Source organism: Corvus kubaryi, unplaced genomic scaffold (genome assembly GCF_017639235.1).
Source record: "Corvus kubaryi isolate FWS band 111438036 unplaced genomic scaffold, C.kubaryi_AGA036_p1.0 133, whole genome shotgun sequence".
NCBI classification, from domain to species: Eukaryota; Metazoa; Chordata; class Aves; order Passeriformes; family Corvidae; genus Corvus; species Corvus kubaryi.
In genome coordinates, this window is record NW_024580667.1 from 27,101,890 (window position 1) to 27,125,507 (window position 23,618).

A 23,618-nucleotide genomic window follows, 5' to 3' on the forward strand; every position below is an offset into this window, starting at 1 on the left:
CGCTCCCGGCGGCGGGCGGGAGGGAGGAGGCGCGGGGGAGCGGGGCGGGAGCGGAGCGCGGGGGCGGCGGCGGCCGAGCCGAGCCCAGCCGAGCCCAGCCGCGCCGCGCCGCTCGCACACGAGCGGTGACACCGTGTGCTTTCTTTTGGGGGCAGGGTGCTCGCTTTTTTCCTAGGGGGAAGCGGGAGGAAGGTGGCCGTGGGGGTCCGTCCCCTCCCGCGCGTGTGCGGAGAGGGGCCGGCGGCGGCGCCGGGGGTGCTCCGCGCCCTCGCCCTGCCCGCGGTGCAGTTACGATGCGCCCCGGACGCCGCGTGGTTGCAGCGCGGCGGCGCTGACATCGCTCACCATGGACAGCTTCGACTTAGCTCTCCTTCAGGAGTGGGACCTGGACTCTCTATGGTAAGTGGTGCCTCTGCTTCCCCCAGGCGCGGGGACACAGGGGCTGCGGGGGATGTGCGATAACTGGGGGATGTGCAATAATTTGGAGTGGGTGTGCACTTACCTGGAGAGGTGCAGTAAATTTGGGGTGCAGTAATAGTGGGCGTGCAATAAGGGGGGTGCATTGGCTCGAAGGTGCAATAACTGGGGCAGCGGGTGCATTAGCAGAGGGTGCAGCCCAAAGAGGTGTCTCCTCTGCCACTTGCTCTCCCAGCATTGCTGGCTCGGCAGGGGCAGAGGGACGGGTGCCCCCCTCCCCTGACTGCCAGGGTGGATCCGGGAGGTGAGTGTGGTGTTTGACTGGAGGAGTCACCTGCACTCATCCCTCCGCCCCCCCCCTCCCCCCCCGCTCTCACTCCCCCAATGGTCTTGTACCCTTGTGCTCACCCACCTCTGGTACCTCGGGTTGGACTCCCGTAGCTCATCCCCCATCCTTCCTGTACGCCCCTTTCACCTCCTACCCCCACCTTCGCTCCGCAACTCCCTCCCGGGCCGTCTTTATTGCGCCCCCCCCGTTGCATGCCCTTGACCTCCCCCTGCGCACCCCCGTCCCCGCCCGCCCCGGCGGCGGGTGCGGGGCTGCCAGGGAGGAGGGGAAACAATTTCTAGAAATGTCATTAGCGGCTGGAGGTGGGAAGCGCTGCCCTCCCCCCTGCACCACCCTCCCCAGGCTGCTGCCTCTGCCAAGTCCCGGAGTTTGCTGCGGGAGTCACGCTGCCCCCGGGCGGCCGCCGCTCCCCGCCGCCGGCCCGGGGCGGCGGGCCCCCGCCGGTCCCACTGGGGTCCGCAGGGTGGGGAGGATGCGCTCCGCTCCCCGCCAGAACCCCCCGGTGTGCGGGGAAGCGCCCCCGGGCCGCGCCGGGACGCGGGGGGGATGCCGCGGAGCCCGGCGCGCAGCCCCGGGCCCGCCGTGCCCGCCTTCCCCAGCGGGGCGCCGGGCGGGGTGCGCTCCAGCGCGGGTGCGCTCCGCCCGCCGGGTCGCGAGTGCGGGGAGCTGAGGTTACTTTTGCCTGGCATCAGTTACCGCTGTGCGTTTTGTTTTAAACCGTGTTAGGTGATCTATGGCTTCTGTCAGTAGGGCAGCGCCGGCTTATCTCCTCGGTGGCAGGTGTAGCAAAATAAGCTGGACCAGCGAGTCCCGTTAGTTGAGCCGCTTCTCACAAAAGACCTCAAGATGATGAGAACAGCTTGCGCTGCATAATGTGGATGCTTATAAATGCATACACTGATAACATCGAGCCCAATAAAACTTTTACATTGCTGTGGGAACTTTAAAGAGCACATATAATACAAAATTAGTTATTACCCCATAAAAGTTTTTAATTATAGTGTTTCTGCCTGTGACACAAGTTAAGGCTATGCCCTCGTTTCAATTATAAATACCAATATTCAGTTTATATCCAAACCATAACATTTATCTCTGGCCTGATTTTAAGTTTACAGTCCATATGCACGGTTTTACAATTAAATTACATGTTTTTTCTATTAAACAAGAGTGGGAGAAATAATACTTTTACACATTTAAATGCTTTTCCCTTTCTCCTTGAATGAAGACAAACTTTGGGCGAATTTTCTTTTTCAGCAAAAGTGGGCTGTCCATTGCTCTGTTCTCCGAGCTGGCTATTTGAGGTAATAATGATTGAAAAAACTAACATTGTAACTCTCGGACATTAGGGATCTAGGCTGTGTCTGGCCATTGCTTCTTCTCATAACCTTTTTAGCACGCTTTTGGCTGTTGTGGAGCCACTTTCAAATGACTGTGGTTGCTGTAAAACTCTTGTACAGGTTGAAAAAAAATCAACTGTTTTCCAGCTGAATTACCTGCTTAAAAATATCTGCGTTCGCCTTATATGCAATCTTGTGGTTTCATAGCTCTTGTTACTTGTTTTCCTCTACAGCTGTTGCAGTTTAGGTGAGTTCATCAGAAGGGCTCCAAAAAGCACATTAAAAGCCATTGCATAGTGGCAGGCCTGCATTCGTTGCTAAACTTTTCCCCGTGTAGGGGTTGAACCCCACAAATGCCCAGAGCAGTGCCTAGTGAGGGGAGCAAGAGGGTTGCAGGTGTTTGCTGTTGTGCCCAGGTCCTTTTGGGGCACTAAGTTTTGCTGAGAAGCTTTAGCTTCGAGTATCAGATCATGGGCTGAAAGTTTACAATGAAGCAGCTGTTTGACAAGTGGTTCAGAATAGTCAGTTTTGAAAAGTCGTGCAAGCAGTAATAAATAAAAACTTACTTTGGCTTAGTGAAAGCTTCCAAAGTCTGTTGTGAAGGTCAGCAGTGCCTTGGGGCCCTGGGTCAGTCTCCCATTTGCAGGCAGGGTGTCTGTTGCTTGCTGCCCTCCTGCCGTCCTGCCTGCTCACCAAGGGGCAAGTTATGGATGTTCTCAAGAAACCTGGCGTGAACTCTGTACTAAACTGACAAAAACAAAGCTGGTATGGTAATGTTCAGCTATGAAGACTTATGAGAATGCCTTCAAAGTTGTGCAGTTGTTGCCAAAAAGGGAAATAAAATACACCACATAGATAGGAAGTACTTCATGTCAAAGAGCAACACTTAAAGAGACTTAATTTTCTCTGCAGCAAGAATGAATGTTGTCCTTTATTCTTTTGAATGTAGCCATAATGGCAATTTGCGCACTTAATTTATGACTGAAAATCCACTTTTTGAAGTATTTGGTGAACATTTTGCTTAGAAGTGCAGTAATTAAATATTAATGTGCTGTTCTAAAGTGCTTTTTTTTTTTTAGTTTGAGAAGTTCTTGGAAAATCAAAAGGGTTTTCCAAATGAACAGAGGCATGCTAATCAATTCTCATCGATTGTTACTATTACACTATTAATGAATTTTCTTTCCAATTAATATATGCCATGTCTTTTGCTTTGCTGTAATATAGAAAATGTAATGATACATCATGTAGTGACTATAAGACAGTGTTTAGCTAGTAAACTGCAATGGTAGAATATTGTAAGCTGTTTTCTACTAAACAGTAGTTTTTCCAGGTTGTATAGATGCCAATAACACTTCTGCTTCCCAGAAAACTACTATAATTCAAATAGTGAAAGCTGAGCACAAACTCAAAATAGGAATTTTAAGAAAACATACCGATCTGTGGCATAAACAAAACTTGTGCCCATTTGGTAAGCTTTTTCTGGAACATTTTAGTGTGATCAGCCCAGCTTAACTCAAGGTGCTGTTACTGCTGACTAACAGAGTTATCCTGGACACAGGGCACTAACGACTTCAAACCACAGCCCCGTCTCCTGTTTTTCTTTCTCCATGCATTTATTTGTGTGCTACATGTGTAGTTTTACTTGTCCAGACTCAAGGTTGTGGATTCTCTGGTGCGTTACAGGTTTACATTTGTTTACACTGGACAAAAAGAGATGGAAAATCTCAGTTGGAGGTGTTTTATATGCCTGCTGTACATCAGTAAACATACTATATATGATGGAAAGCAGCAAATGAACAGACCAAAGGACCTAATCAGTGAGCCCGGACTAGTTCTGCATTACAGCCATTTGTGTTGTTATTTTCTTTATTTCACAAATCAAGATCAAAATTCAGCCAGGTCCTTAACTCTGTTCTTAGGTTTAGGCACAGCAATAGCCCCAGTGAAGACCAGCTAGTAAAGGCTCTCCTCACGTGCTGATGTAAGATACATGCGTAGGCAGAGTTATTCCCCATTCATTGAAAGCAATTAGCAGATTTATTAAAGCACTTACTGAGTTGTACCAAACAAGAAAATAATTTTGAATGTAAGATGTTTGTTAGCCACAAACAAAACAGTGTTTGTTTAGGTAAAAGAAGCCAAGTATGTAATTGGTTTATTTGGTAGTTATCTGATACTTCTGTGCGTTTTGAGTTAACATAATTTTTGTAGGGGTTGGATAGTCCTGTAAAAAATGTATAGCTGTTTAGCTTCCAAGCTGAGATCAATATCAAATGCCACAGTATAAGATGGCCCAGTGTGTTTTACAGACCGTGTATTGAATTATTAGTTCATTTGCTATCTTTGGGTCTGTTCCTGCTCCATTTGAAGTCAATGAGAGTTTTGTTTGGAAGTTGCTATTAACAAAAAGTGGTCAGACATCCAGCAGTCTTATAAATGAACCTTTTGTAACTTCTTGATTCCAGGTTGCCTGGCTTTTAGTCACTACATTTTATATTTGTGTAAGGCAAGATATTTTTTCCTTATGTTGCATGGTGTTTACTGGAGACAGTTTTAAAAAGCTAATTCTACACATGCTTCTTCAGTCAAAGTAGAAGATCATGATGTTTATTTTCAGATAACAGTAAGCTACTTTGGGGTGAGAGGGGTCACTCCAGCCATTTTCTCAGTATGGTAACAGGCTGGACCAGCTTGGCCTTTTCACTGAAAATGCTAAGCAATAATACCTCCTTCTCACAAAAAGAAAAATCAAGTTAGTGCCTTCTTTTATCTCACGTCTCCTTTACAACTCTACTCCAGCCTGTGTCTTGGACTTTGCCCCTTATTTCTTTCTTTTTTTGCTCTTGCTTCTTTTCAACCAGTAATGCTTGAAATCATCTTCATCTCTTTATTTCTCTCTCTGTAGTGTTTCCTATTCTCCCTTCCTCCCAGTGTCAACTCACAGTTACCACCTATCCCTCACTGAGCTCCCATCTAAAAATTTGCTCTTTCTGTGATGATTATAAGTTGTGAGCAAACAACAGACAAGTAATAACTATAGACTGTTCCCTTCTCCTGCTTTCACAGCATGTTCTCTCTTACTGATGCTTGTTTTTTAGGCTGGGAGCCCTTTGGGTCAGGAACTGCTTCTATTGTTTGAGCTTTTTTTTCTTACAGCACTGAACAAATTATATGCACTAAAACATTATAAATAATAAGAGGAGGAAGCTTTTCATGGTCATAATACTTTATAAACATCAGCTGAATAATAATATTTTAAAAACACGTCTGTTGTGCCGTGTGAGTGCTCATTTGCCGGATGTAATATACCACATCCTCCTCATTTGAGTCTCCTCTGAGTCCAGAGGCTTTGCCAGTTTACATCAGATGAGAATCTGGACTATCATCTCTAATTCACTGTACTTAGTAGTTGTTTGTTGTTTTTTTTTTTTTTTTAAAGAATAGTTAGTTTTTTAAACTTCTGATTTGTTTTTGTCTAATAAGTAAAATTCTGTTATACCAGTAGGACAGTGGATGTGCTTTCATCTGTCTCCCTGAGAACTGTTTGAGTACCCATGCCCAACTGTGTGATGCAAGAGGTGAACAGCCCTTTGGGCTTTCATTCTGATGCTCAGACCTGTAGATTTGTGCTCCTCTGGGAATGTATTCATCAAAAGTTGAGGCAAAACCCTTACTAGGTTGTAGTTGAATGGTTCAGAAGAGGGCATGAGATGTAGGCAGCATTTACCATTCTTTGTGAATATTTTGAGGAAAATACTATGTTTCTTAAAACTAGTGGATGAGAAATATGGGCCATTAAAAAAAGCATACCAAAAAATACTGGCTGTGGGAACATCTTGTCATCCATACATTAGCAATAATTTCATACTCGACTCCACGACACTGTCATTAAAGAAAGCAACTGTTTAATTACAGGGGTTTCTAATGTCATATAACAAATTAATCCATTTGCCTCATATTTATGACTAGGAAATGACAAAGCATGGATAAAAAGAGAGATACCTTACAGTCTGGTTGTAACTTTTGTAACAGTAGGAGTAATAAAGTAAAATCTGTAGAAATGAAGAAACACTGGTATCACGTACAGCTAGAAATCAGGGAGGTGAAGTTCTGTCCAACGTGTTGTCTCATCTGACAGACTGATCAGGTTGTAACTGTGAAGTGGCCCCATCACGAAATGAGATTTCAAAAGGATGGTATTTTTTAGGAAACCCATGGAAACTTTCTTTGTATATGGGCTGGTTAGCTGTAAGGCTAATTCCAGGGGAAAACCACAAGTTCATTGTGAAAAACTGAAGTAGGAAAAGGGAAAGCTGTGACCAACCTTTCTTGGTTTTGAACAGAACTAGCTCTTTGTAAACCCTGCCCTACTGGGGAGTAGGAATTTCCATTTTGGTGCTGCTGCTGGCGACTGGATTCGCTGTCTGACTGCTCCCAGAGAGCCCACTGGTCCCTGCTCTGGCCAAATCCACTGGGTTCACATCATTACCAGCAGGGCTACTCGTCTGTCTCTTAAAATCAGTATTAAGACACTGATTGTACTTGCTGGTTCTGCCTAGGACCCCAGGAGAGCAAATAATGCGTACTTGTAGTTGAATACTCAGGTAATAATCTACATAATTTCCAAATAATTTGTGGGTAACTACAAATTTATACTTAGGAGAAAGAGTGAATGAACTGTAGTGACAGTTAAATGAACGTAATGACAATTATTAATATTCTGTGCTAAACGTTTTCTGAATCTTTTCAAAGGTACAAGTGCATAACTTGTGTTCCTCTCTTATGACTTGATATCTCAACTTTCCTAGTACCTTAAGCAAACAAAAAATAGTGACTTAAGACAACTGCATTTTATCCTCTTAGGAAGATGTAAACCTGAATGCATGTACCAAGGACCTGGATACAGATGTATCTTGGGAAATATGACAGTCGAAATGCCATTTAAACTTATCCTCAGAGACCCTTTATGTATTTCCTAAAAAATAAATTAGTTCCAATGCAGCAGTGGTAGTCTCAGCAGGCAGGAAACACTTAAAATTATGCAGAAGGGACCAGAAATCTTTGCTAAGAAGCTTTTTGTTGCTATGTTTTGTTTCTCAATAAAGATGATCCACAACTGTAAGTACTTAAAACTAAAAACAAGAGGGTTGTATCTGACAAAGCTGCACGACTTCTTAATGTAGCCCAGTCTTTCTGTGTGGTTGTTTTCACATGTTTTGGACCAAAGAAAGAGTCCTTTGTGGCTCAGCCTGGTTTGACTACATGGCAGGAGTGTACAAATAGAGGATGAAGGTGGTGTCCTCTTACACTGAGTATGTTTTGATTGCTTTGAGCTGTGATTACTTCTTACTGCACATACCACTTTTGAAATCTGTTAGGGAGAAACTCATGGCTTCCCTAGCTCATGCATTACCATAATGGTGCAGTCTAGATGCCAGGTATTATGATGACCTATGGTGGTAAGAAAAACGCAAATATGACAGACGGATGAGGAGGAAAGAACATTGGTGAAGTATGTGTTTGCAGAGTTTGGATTCAAAGGCCACCCTGACAGTGGTCTCTCTCCAACTATACATCTCCCTGTTTCTATCCTTGCCTTCTTTGTCTTGGTCACTGTGAAGGTTTTGGGTGCATGGCTGCATGTTCTCATGCATGGGTGTTGGCAGATGTCCTAAACCTCCACTGGGGGGATGCTAGCTTTTTTTTGGATGATGCTAAATGATGTCTACACCCTAGTGATGTACCAAGAGAAAATTGATTCCTTCTGTCATTGACCACTTGTGATTGGCCAGAAGGGTTCATCTCTCAGGTCTGTCGATTTTAGGAGAGAATGATGCCACTTTAATGTTTTTGTGATCTTTTGCTTTAGAACAGCAAGTGTGGTAGATGGCTGAACCTTAGCCTAGAAAAAAATTAACAGACTGAGTTGACAGAGACTCTGGAGAAGATAATTACATTGATATGCATCCAATAGAAGACACATTTTTATATTTTTTTGTTTCTGACATAGGGAGGGAACTTGTCATGTCATCAACTGTTTTTAAAGGACAAAGTAACAATAAAAGCTAAGCATGCACTTCTTCATTTGTGTTTGGCAAAGAGAGTGTAACATTTTCTCCAGGATGATGACCTTGAATTAACTAAATGTCTCCAGTTTAAAGAGTAAATTAATGTCACAATGTGCTTTATTTGTGGTTAGGCCTGAAGACTGTTAGGAATTTCTTAATACAAAAGGTGTTTGTGTGCTAGTCCATTTACCCAGACTCCCTGCAAGAAAACCACCATGATCCCAACTGCTCTGAATTTTGTCACCACATTGCCTTGCATGTTTGTGTACACCAGCGTGTTTGCAGCTTGTGGAGCTCTGCCTTTCAGAGTGTATCACAGAATCACAAAATGGCTTGCGTTGGGAGGGACCTTAAAGATTACTTAGTGCCAGCCCCCTGCCTTGGACAGGGACACCTTCCACTAGACCAGGTTGCTCAGAGCCCCATCCAACCTGGCCTTGAACACTGCCAGGACAGGGCATCCACAGCTTCTCTGGGCAACCTTTTCCAGTGTCTCAGCACCCTCACAATAAAGAATTTCTTCCTAATATCTAATCTAAACCCACCTACTTTCAGTTTGAAGCCATTCCTCCTTGTCCTATCACTACATGCCCTTGTAATAAGACTCTCCCCAGCTTTCCTGTTAGTCCCCGTTAGGTCTTGGAAGGTGCTCAAAAGCCTCCCCTGAGACTTCTTCTTTCCTTTTTCTAAGGAGTGAATCCCATTCAAAATCCAGTCACACTCTTAACATAAAAGGGGCAAGGATTTTGGTTTGATTTGGTCGGCTTTTTTGGAAACTGCCACTGGCTACGAAAATCTGTTCAAAACCCATAGCACTGGTAGCAAAAATCTGTGTATTACCAGTATACGTGGTAATGTATACCTGTTAGTGTATCCCTGGCCATTCAGTAGAGATGATTCTGCAATGTCTGAAGTGAAATGGTGTTGAGATAACCCAAACAGAGGAAAGCACAGATAAATGCTTTTGCTGTTGGAGCTGAACTGACTTTTGTAGATCCAAGCAAACTATCTCTTTATGACACTCTTCAAGCCTTCACACTTCACAAGAACTTGCCAACTTGGGTGCATGGCTGCATGGACATGATTACATAGCAAGTGGTATAAATGCAACCTTTTTTTTGTTGTTGTTCTTAGAAGTATATAAGTAGCAGTATCTTGAACTAATTACAGCTGATGTAAAGCACATTTAAGGAAACCCATTAGCAAAGAATTAGAACTAGAGCAGATTAGCTATTCTTTAATGGCCTTGACTGTAGATCTTTTGATGCCTTGGTAGCTTTTCTAACACTCCTTGCTCATCTGTCTTTACCAAATGACTGAGAAGCTTCTTTCAAGTCACCGTCTGGTTGTAATGTGAAAAATTCGCTGTTTTCTGCTGAAAAAATTACTACCTGGAAAAGTAAATTCTGTGGAGTTCTGTACTGTATTTGTTGTTGAGATTTAAAGCATTTTGGTGCTCAATGTGTCTGTATAATAGAATGAGCAATCCCTAATATGCTTCCTTGGAGTTATTAATTATTTACTTTCTTGAAATACAGATCATAGACAATTTTACATGACTTCCCTTCGTACAGACTTTCTTGTCTCTCTCTTTATTTTTGTATGCTTTGCAAATGCCTATAAATTCATTTTCACTGAGAGGGGAAATAAGTAATTTAGATGATTGCAGCTGCTTCATAATTAATTAATTTCAATTTAAAATAATCAAGTAGTGCCCATCCATTGTTCTGTGTGCTTTTCTGAGGCATTAAGATTCACAATATCAAAATAAGTTCCAGATGGAAGTGCATACTTTATAATCAGAGAAAAAATACCTGGTTTTGTCAAAAACCTGTAGAGTCCTGCCCTGATCAAAACAGAAAGTGTTATGCTTAAGCATATTTTTCAAGTTTTAAGCCATTGCTTTAGGAATCACTTAAAAGTTCCAATTTGAAAAGTTTTATAGGGTAATAACTTATAAACAGAACTACAGAGTAAGAGAAACAGTGATGTATGAGTATATATTAGTTTCCTCAAATACTCCTGGCATCTGTTAAAATGTAACACGTAGCAAGGCTTAGCACGTTTTCCCCTTTTTGGCACTCTTCTGTGATAAAGGGAAATATTTGCAATGATAAATCATCTCTTTGCTAATAATCAATAAATAACACAGTCTCCTGATAAAAAATTCATGGTAAAATGAAATAAAAAATTTTGAGCAGAAGGAAAAACAGTTGAAATGGTGCACTGAGAAAGTCAGTATGTTCTTACACTTAAATAAATCCTAGGGTTAATGGAAGAACTTTTAATGTGGCAGTTTGCTATAAGAATAAAAAATCTTTTTGGAACATGAAAGACTCTTATGTAAGAGGTTTACATTATGTAAATGTTAGTGTTATTGGCAATAGCCCATTATAAAGGAAAACTTTATATTCAGAAAAGCATTTGCAAATAATGGGATAGATACAGCAATCTCTAGTCCTCACTTGGACAACTTTCTCTTTGAAGTCAATGGAAGTTTTGCCTGAATAAGGTGGAAGGAATTAGCCCATTCATTATTATCTGAATTACATCAAGAGCTGACTGCTAAACAATAAAAGCATGATTCATAACATAACGGCTTCACTTAATTCTTTTGTAGTCTTAATATATCTCATTATATGGTACTTCTGTTCTTTCCTCTCTGTGCAGTATTCAAATTAAGAACAACCACCTTTACATAACTGATGGTTCGACATGTTTTGCTGCCTTAGCAAGATCAAAGGGTTTTATATACCCTTTTTGGATAGATATCAAGAATGGGGTGATCCATCTCTTCAGTAACCATGAGGCACAGTGTAAATATCTCAAGGTACCCAATTAGACACAAGTGGTTTGCCAGATGCTGAGAGCATCACCAGTTGTCAGGAGATCCCCAAATCTGTGGGACAGTCCAGAATTTATTAGGGATTAGTGGTGGTTCGAGTTGTCACTCCACTGATTTGTGGTCATTCAGCTGTGCCCTGTCACAAGCAGCCTGCATGATATGTGGAGATAAGGTTCAAGTGAAAGCTACTTCGTCTTGCCCCCCAGGCACATTTGGGTGGGAAGGAGGCAGGGATGGATAGGCACTGGTGTTTGGGCTCCTCTCTTGTGAGCAGAGAGGAATGTGATTTAGAATAAGTGAAATAGAAAAATTAGAAGGGCATAAGAGAAGCAGACTGAGGAGAACAGCCCAAGAAAAGAGAACCCCAAAAGGCTTTATTACAAAGCTGGAGTTAACCTGTTAACCCCTCGCCAGGAAGCCATCTGCAGCCTTCAGGGTTTAAGAATTCTTTTTATCTAGAGATGTAATTGACACAAGATGTGTAACAGCTGCAAGATGTCAGGTTTGTCAAAGTAACTAGAAAAATGAGTTCTATGACACACAGCAAAGTAACGTATAGCTAAAAAAAGAAAAGGAATAAATTATCATAAGGGTTAAAAAGAGGAAGAAAAATAGTCAAATAATGAAAGTTGCAATTAATTCTGGAGCACTGATGATTTGAAACTAAAGTACAATGAAGGTTTCCAAGAAGAGTCAACATCCTAACTATTTACCCCAGTAGAAATAATAGTGAAACTCCTCATGTTCCCGTCATAACCATACTTCTCTGAGGGGCTGGAATGGCTACTGCTCTGCATTGACTCCATACTAGGGTGGGTGCTGTATTATTTTACCCTTCTGCCTGTAGCTGTTGTTATTCAGGTGCATTACCATTGCACTTTGCATCCGCATAGGGACCCAGATTTGCTGTAATAAGAGCTGTTGAGACTTGGGACAAATAGCCGGTTGCAGTACCAAAAACTTTGTAAACAAAGTGAAAAACAGAGGAAAATTATGGATAAAGGCAAAACTGGTCAGAAAGGAAAGACTGGAGTATTTTAATAATCCGAATAAAGAGCAGTTGCAGCAGACCACCAGCCTGACAGTGCTGCCAAATCCATGAGTGTGAGCATGATATGAAAACTGAGAACTTTCTTTTTAAGAACCTCAGAAGGAACAATGAAGTGATTTTGGGCATGTTTATGAGGACTCCTCCCAAGCATGAGTGACAGCACAGGAATACCCTGAAGGGATTAGTTGGAAACTTGGAGAGCCTTAACGGGTCAAGAGAAGACTAGAGAACTTTATTGTAATAGCTTTTGGTAATGACTTTTCATGATGATGGCGATAGCCACAAAGGGCATTCATGGTGAGGAAAGTGGGAACCAGTGAAGAAAAGGGGCTCATAGTCAAAGCACCCTGCCTGGGAAATGCTGTTTGCTGTGGCATCTCACCTGGAGCTGGCTCTCATCTGTGAAATCCAGTTGTGCAAACTAAGGCATTTATAGCAGCAGAAAAATGCCCTTGCCCAAAGAAGTCAGTAGATGGGTCTCAGTAACCCATTATAGTTTAGAGCTCCCATAATCCCAATGTGTTAAAGGTCTGATACTGAAATGCTGATAACTGTTGGGTATTCTGTAAGGCACTCCAACACCTCATCAGACTACACGTGGCACCAATAGGAACTAATTAAATATACCTATTATAGTACTGCTATGGAGTACTGCTACAGTACTGCTGCTTTGGATCAGAGTGAGTCTTGGAACACCGACCTGGATGCCACTCAGATACACCCAATTCCCACTTTCAGGAATTACTTGGAAATGTACCTCTTACTGAAAGCCTTAAAGAAAATGGAATTCTTGATTTTTTGAGCAAATATGTAACTCAAGTGTTCTCCTTTGCTCAACTCACATTCACATGCCAAAACAACAAATAAAATTTCAGAGTTGCTTGTATTGTAATTTGGTTGGCAGAAGAAAAGTCATCTATTAAAGCTGAAGTCATCATAACTCATTAGGTGCTAATGTATCTGCTGTGTGGTAGAGAAGCAGGCCAGTTCTGTTGAAACGCTGCTGGTTCGCCCTCATCCGCTCACAGTCGTCTCTGGAGGATTGGGAAGTATAAACAAGTTTTCTAACAATACGCGCTAAGAGTACGCTAAAGTAGCTGCATTGACTTTATCCCAGCAGTCTGTCTGCAGGCGAGTACGGAACCAAAGCGAATGCAGAAGTTTGAGAATGGTTCCTGTATTTCCTCCTAGGAAGTCTCAGGAGAAAAGGTGATTGTGTGTGCTCACAGATGTCCTGGGTACGTGCAGTAAATCCAACACTTTCTGAACATGCTGCTGGCCTTGCTGCACCTGGTAATAAACCCTGGCAATAAATCAGGTGATCTGCACATGCATAATAAATCCGATGCACCTGAATGCCGGCATGCAGGATGGACATGCTGTGCACAAACTGGCTGTTTTCCAGGTCTTCTGGATGTCAGCTTTCCACTGTGACTGGCTTGCCTGGGAGTTCTGGCAAAACTGCTGACATTCTCTTTTTATATCAGTGTTTCCAGGGCACGTCCAGGGGGAGGGGGATGTATGGGGGGTACTGAAGCTTGAGCATAATTTTTCAGTGTGCCTGTACTCTTTCAAGCTATGATACAACCCTGAAAATATAAGCAATCCTATACCTGTAAAGGTACTCTTTCTGTCACCATAGGTATTTTTTGAAAATAATGCCCCAATTTCTTACAAGTTCAGATCTGTTCTCCAGTTTCTTTACATTAAGATTTTGTGTGTTATCAAGTGAATGTTCTTAATCAGCATCCTCAGTACCCTCTCAGTATTTTTGTCAGTAGTTTTTTTATCTCATTTACTTTTGTAGGAGAGCTTTAGTTTAACAGCTGTCAGGACCTTCCTGAGGGCCATGGAGGTTGGAGTATCTCAAGCAGGGAGAGGTTGGAGCCTGCAGTCGTACACTATGGTTATGTATTGTTCTGCCACCTTGGAGGATGTTCAAAAGCAGTTAACTTCAAGCCACAGATGGGTCAAGGGTTGCTTACTGCCCTGTAGGCCACCTGAGTTGGCACCAAATACCTTCACATGCTGGAAAATCATAGAATTATAGAATCATAGAATGGTTTGGGTGGGAAGTGACTTTAAAGATCATCTAGTTCCAATCCTCCTGCCAGGGCAGGGATGCCATTCACAAGACTACGTTGCTCAGGGCCCTGTCCGACCTGGCTTTCAATGCTTGCAGGGATGGGGCATTCGCAGCTTCTCTGGTCAACCTGTCCGAGTGCTTCACTACCCTCTGGCTAAAGAATTTCTTCCTAGCATCTAATCTAAACCCACCATCTTTCAGTTTAAAACCATTGCCCCTTGTCCTGTCTCTATCTGCCCATTTGAAAGGTCCCTCTCCCTGCTTTTTATAAGCCCCCTTTAGGTACTGGATGGTCTTGGTGAGGTCTCCCTGGAGCCTTCTCTTCTCCATGGTAAACAACCCCAGCTCTCTCAACTTGTCTTCTTAGGAAAGGATCTCTGATCGTCTTTGTGGGTCTCCTTTAGGCCTTCTCTAAGAGGTTCATGTCTTTACGGTGTTGAGGACTCCAGAGCTGGATGCAGTATTCTGAGTGGGGTCTCATGACAGCAGAGTAGAGGTGGAGGATTACCTCCCCTGACCTGCTGGCCACTTATCTTTTGATGCAGCCAAGGATGCCATTGACCTACTGGGCTGTGAGTGCACACTCCTGTCTCGTGTTCAGCTTTTCATCCACCAGAACCCCCAAGTCCTCTGCAGGGCTGCTCTCAATGACTTCTTTTCCCTGTCCACTCATAATCTGGGATTGTCCTGACCCAGGTACAGCACCTTGCACTTGGATTTGTTGAACATCATGAGGTTCTCCTGGGCCCACTTCTCAAGCTTGTCCAGGTCCCTCTGCACAGCCTCCTGTCCTTCTGTTGTGTCACCTGCACCGCTCAGCTTTGTGCCATCTCCAAACTTGCTGAGGGTGCACTCGATCCCACTGACGGTGTCTTTGATGAAGATATTGAAGAGCACCAGTCCCAAGGCAGAGCCTTGGGGGACACCACTCATCACCCATCTCCACCTGGACATAGAGCCATGGACCACAACTCTGTCTGCATCCATCCAGCCAATTCCTTATCCACTGAACAGTCCACTGATCAAATCCACATCTCTCCGATAAGAAGGTAAGGATGTTATGTGGGACAGTGCCAAAGGCTTTACAGAAGTCTAGATAGATGGACAGATAGAAGTCTAGATCAGATTGGACAGGCACGATTTGCCCTTAGTAAATAAGAGCAACTAGGTTTTACATCAGTAAGGTAAGAAAAGGTAGCCACATGCAACTTGTTTATTGAAATGCTTCCTTACCACTTGGTGATTGGAAACGCCAAGCATGTACACAAGGGTTTGATTTTATTTTGATCTGAGTGGTAGAAGTAATGAGCCCCATTGAGAAATGGCAGCAGAGAATTTTAACAGTGACCAGATTGTTGTATCTTTCATCCCCACTTCTGCATTCATTTGGGAAATGAGGGAAAGGACCTCAGTGCTGTAAGAGTAGTTGACTGATTTTGTAAAAATAAAAACATCTTCTTCTTTACGTTCTCTAGTAAATGAGCCTTCTTTACCATCATGATATGGGCTGCATAGAAATGAAGAAGGGGACTTTACTGGACTGTATGTCACTGCACTTGTGTTTAAATAAGGAGTATATTCAGGGCAAAGATGCTAACTTGATTTCAATAAACCAGAAAGCATCTGAAATACTACTAGACCCTACTGAGTTACAGTATTTAGTCTCCTTTGGACTTTCTCGTGGTTGTTTTCTGTGCCAATTCAGGACACTGCCTTTAAGCTAATTAGCAATTCTAAGCAAACTTGGAGGGAATTTGTTTTTCTTCATCTGGGTGACATGCTTATCAAGTCAGCTACCCCCAGTCTGATACAGCAGGCTGCCAACAGACTTGTCACAGTTTATGAAGAGGGTTTGTGGTGGAGAGAGAAAGTATAATGAAAACCACATCCACCAATTAAACACCTACATTTCCCTTCAGACTCCAAACAATGGACGTCTTTCCTTTTGCAGAAGAGATTTCTCAAATCAAAGCAACTCATAGAAGAAATATAAATTAGGAAGGAAGCTTTGAGTAGATCTTTAATGAGTCTCTGGCACAATGACACAGTGAGGTGTGACACATTCATGGATATGATGTAATTGAAAAGATTTAGGTTTGCAAAGGTTTGCTCAGCAATCAAGCAAAAGTAATTCAACCAAATATGGGACATGTTCAGGTCAAGTTTTTGGTACCTATAATATCAGTCTTTTACTGATAGGAAAAGAGTACACCTGATGCTTTTCTTAGTCTGTGATACATAGTTTTAATCCCAGAAAAATAGCATCAGTTATATTTTTACTCAAGTGAACAGAAACTGACCTTCTTTTAATAATGACAAGACACAGAAGAGGATCTTTGAAAATAACTGTGGACTAGTTAAGCAGAGGATGAGGTAGGGCCTGGAATATGACACATTCAGCAGTATTGTAGATGGAGAGGTAGGAGCAGAAGCTTGGGGAGCTATTTTCTCTTAAGAAAATCTCTGGTTATAAAAAAATTCATTGCAAGAAGAGCAGAACAGATACTTCAGAGAAAGGGTGTAAAAATTAACACTCAATTATCATACAGTTGATATGGACCAGATGAATTGAAAGACATTGCAAAAGTATACTGGGTGATGATAAAAACAAATCACACTATTATTATTATTAACAGTGGGCTTGTATTTACCTGAGGTAATGCTGTGTGAGCTTGGCACCAGTTGCACTGATATTGCATCTGTTAGCTTGAGGCTCTCTGCCCTGCTGTGCTGTGTGCATGTGCCCAAAGCTTCCCAGAGGATGTGAGCCAGATGAACCCTTTTTTTGTGGGCATGGGCACCTTAAAGGCTAAGAAGGAGAGAGGTGAGCCAGGTTTATTTGTGAGACTGTTTCCTAAGCATGATAGAATGTCAGCAGATTGCTCATTGTACAGTACTTCATACAGTGATGCATCTAAACCTGCAGTCTGTAATCTAAGGTGTGTGATTACTGAGAAATTCAGTCAGTTCAGGCAAGAGACATCGCTTATGGGGAGTACAGGCTAAGGGAGCACAGAAGAATCTTAGGTCTTCAGTGGAAATCAAAACTAGGCAGTTCTGGAAGGTCAAAGTACAGCAAGTAATCCACAAAGGGTGCTTGTTAGCAGGCTGGAGACATACCTGGGTTGGAAGCTGAATGCAGGACTAACGTACTGGTGGCCTATGTATCAAAACCACTGAAAATCACTTTGATTTTATCTGTCATTTAATGTGCCTAGCAATTGCCACATCAGCCAGAAATTCCTCTGACTTATCTGGAGACTGGATTTTGATTTTGTTCACTGAACCAAGCAGTGCAAGTTTATGCCATGAGAGTAATTTAGCTAATGATGTACCACCAAAGCAGATCCTTACTTGAGTTTTACCACTTTTAAGGAAGGTACCACATAGTGGTTTATGTGCACAGTTTAGACAGAATTAACATAGCAAACCCCATGACCCAGAAACCCCACACAACCCAACTGAGCACCCAAGATGATGTTTTCTGGCAGAAGCACATTTAAACTCAGCTCCAGCTTTGCTACCACACATGCCTAGAAGCAATTTGGGGATTATCAGACTCAGCCCTGTATGTTAGGGCCTGGAGAAGTCCAAGATAGGCTATGGCCACACGCTGTCTGTGATGCTTGCATGTCACACATTATGTATCTTTGGGACAAAACCACCCAGGGAAGTCAGGACTCCCTTTTTCCAGCTGAATGTTTCAATCACTTTATTCCTGGCCCCATGATCCCTCCATTCCCAGACCAGGCTCCAGGGAGTGTGGTGAAGGGCTTTGAAGGTCATCCAGAAGTAGACTTTGACGTAGTAAGTAGTGTGTGTTCCTTGAGACTGAATCTCTGGATGTGAGACTCATGCTAGAGAGATGCTTGGATCTGGGCTTCCCATTTTCTTATGCTGCTGCTTTAACCACTGGAATGTTAGCAAAACAGTGTGCTTAGCTGTGTCCTTTGGTTTTGTTTTCAAAGAGAGGTATGCCCCCCTTGTCTGACCTAAATGCCCAAGAGGGCACATAGGTGGCACTCATGCTGTGAGTTCTGCTTTTACTGTGAAGTCTAATCAGAGCAAAACCCAAAAGTTCTCTGTGACATTTTCCTTTGGTTGGCATAAGGTTTGCTTCCCAACATAGCCTCTGGGTTTCAAGAACTGGCTCTTTGATGCTGGCCTCCCCCCATTTTCCCTATGTGGAGCTTTGGCACCCAGTGCAGCACAGTGAGATCCATTTCGGGAGCTGGGTGCCAAACTCTGCACCCAGCTGTGCAGCTCATCCCTGTACCCAAATCTTTTAGAAGAAGGTTTAGATTTTAATGTCATTACATTTATAAAGTTTATTGTTATCCCACCAGATTAACTGAAGCCAGCTGCTTCTCTCTAGCAAGAGGTGGTAAATGTTATTTCAGAGGAGACAGGAACATTTGTCCTGTCTTTCAGTTTTTTCAGAGAAAGCATGTTGCCTGGAAAATATATCCAGTTTTTTTGTTAATGCCAAGATGGTCTAAAAAGACAAAGATAATTCTCGTCTAATCTAATCTATTTAGAGTATTTCTGGAGAGCCCATTACTGGTGTCTGAGTGACAAATGAAGGTCTGGATTGTACCTGCCAGGTATGTGCCTGGGGAAAAGGCATGTGCAGTACATAAGGGTAAAGGCATGTGTGTCGTCATGCTCTCATGCAGGATTTATCTTCTATCCAGCATTTTCTGGTGAGACGTATAATAATTCCCACTTTCAGAAATCTGACAGCAGGTCAGATTTCTGAAAGAATATCAGTAACTGTGGCCTTGTCTATATGTGAGCAAGAAAAATACATGAGGATTTAAACTGAGTAGCCTGCTCTACAGTCTGCAGAATGCTGGCATTGATATGTGGAAAATTGCACACATACAAGCAGTTATTTAACTGAATTTGCTTGTAGAGATTTAAAATACAGCTAATGTAATGCCTGTACCAAATTCTGGGAATTCTTCTAAGAGTGAGAAGTACTGCTATAAGGTAGAGCAGTCAAAATGAGCAGCTTCTATCCAAATCTTGAAGATAGCCTCTACCTGTAATTGGCAACTTTTCTCATACTCAACCTGGTGCAGACACAAGCATGATGCACAGATTTCAGCATTAGCAGTAGCAGATAACTTCCTTCCAGGAGAAAATGGGACAAGTAAGTATTCTGTTCTGTTCCTGTCAGCAGGAACATTTCTATCTGTTCCTGCTGCAGTTGCTCACTCCTTAGGGCCACTGACACCAAACAACACCGAGCAAACAGTACAAGATTTCGCACCTAAGGCTTCAGCTGTGCCTTTACAACACTTCTGGGCTGTCTTACAGAAGTCACTGGCTTGTCCAGCATTCTGCTTCCTGTCTCTGTCTTTTACATGAGCTGCATTGACCACAGAGGACGAGGACCAAGTCTAGGACTAGCTTGTGCTGGTCAGGTATGGTCATAGGAGAAAGGATGACGCAGTGTAGAGGAATGTGACAGTGGGAAATGAGGGTTGCTTGAGGCCAGGCCACCACATAACTGGCTATGAGAGGCTGGCAACCTGCTCTCCTTAAGGGAGATGTTGACAGCTTCTTAGAGCAAATGAACTCGGCTCCTCTCCTGCTGTCCCTACCATGCAGAAATGGCATGGTTGCAGAAAGGGGTTTATTCAGGGGAATGAGAAAGAGAAAAGGCTCCCCACACCATTCAGGATGCTGGCAAGCGTCACTCGTCTGACAACCAGAGAAATCGGGGGAGTTAAGGGGACTTCAGATTTCACACCTCATCTCTATTCCCTTCAGGCTTAAGACAGGGAAGAGAGGATGGCTGCCTGCAGAAGGTTGGTTGCTTCTCGTGTCCCTCAGCTATTTGGTTCCAGCAAAAATGAGGGTGATGGGAGCTCAGTGGAGGATCTTGCCCATTGCTGCTGTGTTGCAGTGGGGCCCCTGCCTCCCAGCCCCAGTATTTGGTATTTTCTCATCAGTGAGAAGCAGGCAGGGAGCTGGGCAGCAGCAGAGCTTTGTGTTTTCAGAGGGCTTCTTAGTTGCAGCAATCTCTTTTTGATGGTTGTGTCTGGCCTCTCCAAGTGCAAAGAAAAATAGGGAATCTGGCTGTTAGCATCTATCCTCCCTAGACCCCAGCCTGCATTCAGGGATGCAGACTATTTCTGGAACTGGGTACAGTGCAACATGTATACATTAGCAAAATCAAGTCCTTATGCTGTTCAGGAAAATTTGGCTCTGAACTGAATAGCTAAAAAAGCTATCTGTCTGAGCTGCTTAGAATAATGCACAGCTTCTGCCAGCTGAATAAAACCAATAGCATTTCTATGAACAGAAAGCTTTTGACAACAACCTTTGAATTACGAGTGGCAAGAACCATTCTCTTCATTTTTAACTTCTAACCCATGATGTATAGCATAGCCCTTGTTTGAGGATAAGAGGTTACTATTTTATTGACTTGGCTTTAAATTGCATTTCATTGTATTAAAGAGCATCTGTCTTTTTTTTTTTTTTTTTGGTATGGAGTGAGATATACTGTAATGTATGAAGTATTTGACTTTCATGTAGCTGTAAGGCTAAACTTTGGAAAACATTCAGCCTCAAAGCTAAGATGGTATTTAGTGAAAACATCCCAGAAAATTATGATTTTACAATTACCTTATTGGTAGTGTGATTTTAATGTAGTTTTGCTGATAGCTGCCTTTGTACTTAAGGATTGTAAATTAATTAGACATACTGCTTCATCTACTCAGGAGGCAGGAGAAGAGCTGAGCTAATAGCTATGGGAGTGCTGTACCAATTTGAGACTGAGGCTAAAATGACATGATAGAGGGAGAGGTTAGTCCTCTCCCAAGGTTGTCACTCCTGGTCACATTTTAATGTGAATTTATTGGACTGAAAGAGGTTAAAGAGGTAATTCTGAAAAGAAGAGAGAAATTTCTAACATAAAATGGAACCCATCAATAGTCCTGGTGTCTGTGGGGAGTTGTCAGATTCCATAATATTAACCATGTAATTAACAGAATATATAAAGTGGTGTGCTTTCAAATAATTTATATTTCAGATGCCTTTCAATGTGCTAATAATACCTCTCTTTTTTTTCTCCAGTCTCTTGAAATCACTGCATTCCTTTTTTTTTTCCTCATCTGTATAAAAACCCTTCGCATCTATCAGAGAGTTCTAACTAGTGCTTGTTCCCAAGGGTGACTTAATGGACAAAGTATAGATAAATCCACATGACAAATCCACTTTACAATATGCCACAGCTGGCATTCTCTGCTCAAGTTCAGCTCACAAATAAACTTGTAGGGGAACTGTATCGATGCAGAGTGCAGGGCAGTGCATATTGCCTCACTCTGCCCTGGAAATGACCTCTCATATGTGTGGTGGTGAGGCACCAAGTTTTGCATCTCTCTTTCAGATGAGTTGGGGTGTGAGGGGTCATTTGCAGAGTACTTTGCAAGAGGTTGTGTGCTTTTGTTGGTGTTTTTGTTGCTCTTCAAAACCTCCTTTTTCTGTTTTTAGTGATTGGGCTTTGAATACCAAAAGGATATTGACTGACAATTCCTAGAAGTCAGTAGTTATTATCATTATTATTATTATTATTATCATTATTAATCTAGGTAGGAAAAGAAAAAGCTTCCCTGAGCAGTGGAATTACCAAAACTACACCACAGTTTTGTGTCTTGTAATGCAGGAGCCCCACTGCATAAACTCTTTGCCAGCGATGGCACCTTCCCTCGTGCTCCTCTCTGGTGACATAGGGAGGAAGCAGGTCTGGGACAATTTCAGAGCTGTACTTGGGCTCAGCAGGGCTCAGTGTGCTGATGGACAACTGGCTGCCATCAGCTGGCATGGATAAGGACCAAGTTATTAGCACTGCATAAATTGCTGCTGATTTCAGTAGGACTTTTTGGAAACTTCTGTCAGATTTGGCTGAAATCAGTTAGCAGGTTCAAAATAACACAATGGAAGAGGGAGTATATGGCAGGGAGACACCACAGTCTTGATGCTTTGCTTTCCAAGGAAGCCTTGTTGACCATGCAGTACATGTCAATTTGTGAAACAAAGGTAGGTTTGGGAAAAAAAATATCTTTCTTGTTTCAAAACCATATATAATTGTTAGATGGAGGAAAAAAGTGCAGATCGAATAACTGGAACAGAGCCCAAAGACTTACTTGCAGGAAATTTCCTTATGGAGTAATTGAGGTCTTTCAGGAAAGATGGTGTGGGAGGCAGCTGTCAGTGTCCCCATGCTGGAGCTGGTGCAGCATCTTGAACCAGAAGAATCCTGATCTCTGGTGTTTACAGCTAAAATGATAGAAAACTACAGAAAGTAGAAGGGAAAAGGAGGGGGAAGCCTGGACCTCAGTCTGACCAGGCCACCTTTCCTAATGCGTATTGAGCAGCACAGTGAGAGCCGAGCTGAAGTCTGTACCCTCAAACCCTGCATGTCTGACTGTAACATGCTGGGCTTATAAGCTGTCTTGGGTGCTGGGTAGTCTAATGATTACCTTTAGCTGTGACTGAAAATGAAAATGCCTGGTCTAGTTACAGGACATGGGCCTGAACACAGACCCATGTAAGGACATAGGTCTGCATAGGGTAGCTGAGGGGGGTGTCAAGCTAGTTTTCCCTGGTATATATAAGCAACATATGGGAAAAATTCCATTTCCATGCTCACTTATACTAGAAACATTTTTCTTTTATGTCCATAATACTTGTAATTGATCAACATAATGTAATGGCATTCTAGACATATTCTAGTGACTGTGTGTGTTTCTATAAAATGTTGTCAAAAAGCATAAATTGTATACTAACATTTACAGCTTATCAGAAATTGAGCATTTTCTTCTCCTATGCCCTGGCCACACTATTGTGAAAGTTCACTCATACAACCACTTCCAGCAACTGAACAATAAAACATTTGCAGTCACCCTGCAAGTTCATTTTATAGTAATTTAAAACTGCCTGTTACAACCAATAACTTTGGTGCTGGAAACCAGTACAGCAGTTATAAAGTCCTGGCATATAACTTGTTATGGAAAGCAGTGGTTTTATCACAGCCATGAACACACAAGTGACCCAAGGCATAAAATTACTGCTCAAAAAAAAGAGACCTTATCTCCAGAAAATGCTCAGATATCTACTTATGACAATTACAACAATGATGATTTCACATCTGTTAGGCAGACAGTTTTAATCTGTAAAAGGTTAAGTATTTGACAGTTACTTGTTCTTACATACAGATTAGCTGCTTGAAGGTTTAACCTTTAGATGTACTTAAGCAACTACTCTTTAAAATTTATTGTGTAAAACCACCCAAATAAAAACTGTCTCATCACTTGTAACTCAGAAATACAGAATGTTCCTTAGGTTCAGGATATTTTCACCTTCCTTCTTAACAAATTGCTTAGCTGGCTTTGCTTCTTCCTTTGTGCCTGAAAATATTTACATCCAATGCTGCTTTAATTTGAACAGGCACTG

General features: G+C 42.5%; 1 protein-coding gene across 2 annotated transcripts in view; it reads left to right on the forward strand.

Annotated features, from left to right (window-relative positions):
• The first annotated feature begins 77 nt into the window (after positions 1–77).
• AFF3 (AF4/FMR2 family member 3) overlaps positions 78–23,618 on the forward strand; it is a 323,305-nt gene continuing 299,764 nt past the window's right edge. For both annotated transcript variants that reach the window (XM_042040545.1, XM_042040553.1), the window contains exon 1: positions 78–399. In XM_042040545.1, coding sequence (XP_041896479.1) covers positions 347–399 — 53 coding nt within the window. In that variant the 5' untranslated portion in view covers positions 78–346. The remainder of the gene's footprint in view (positions 400–23,618) is intronic.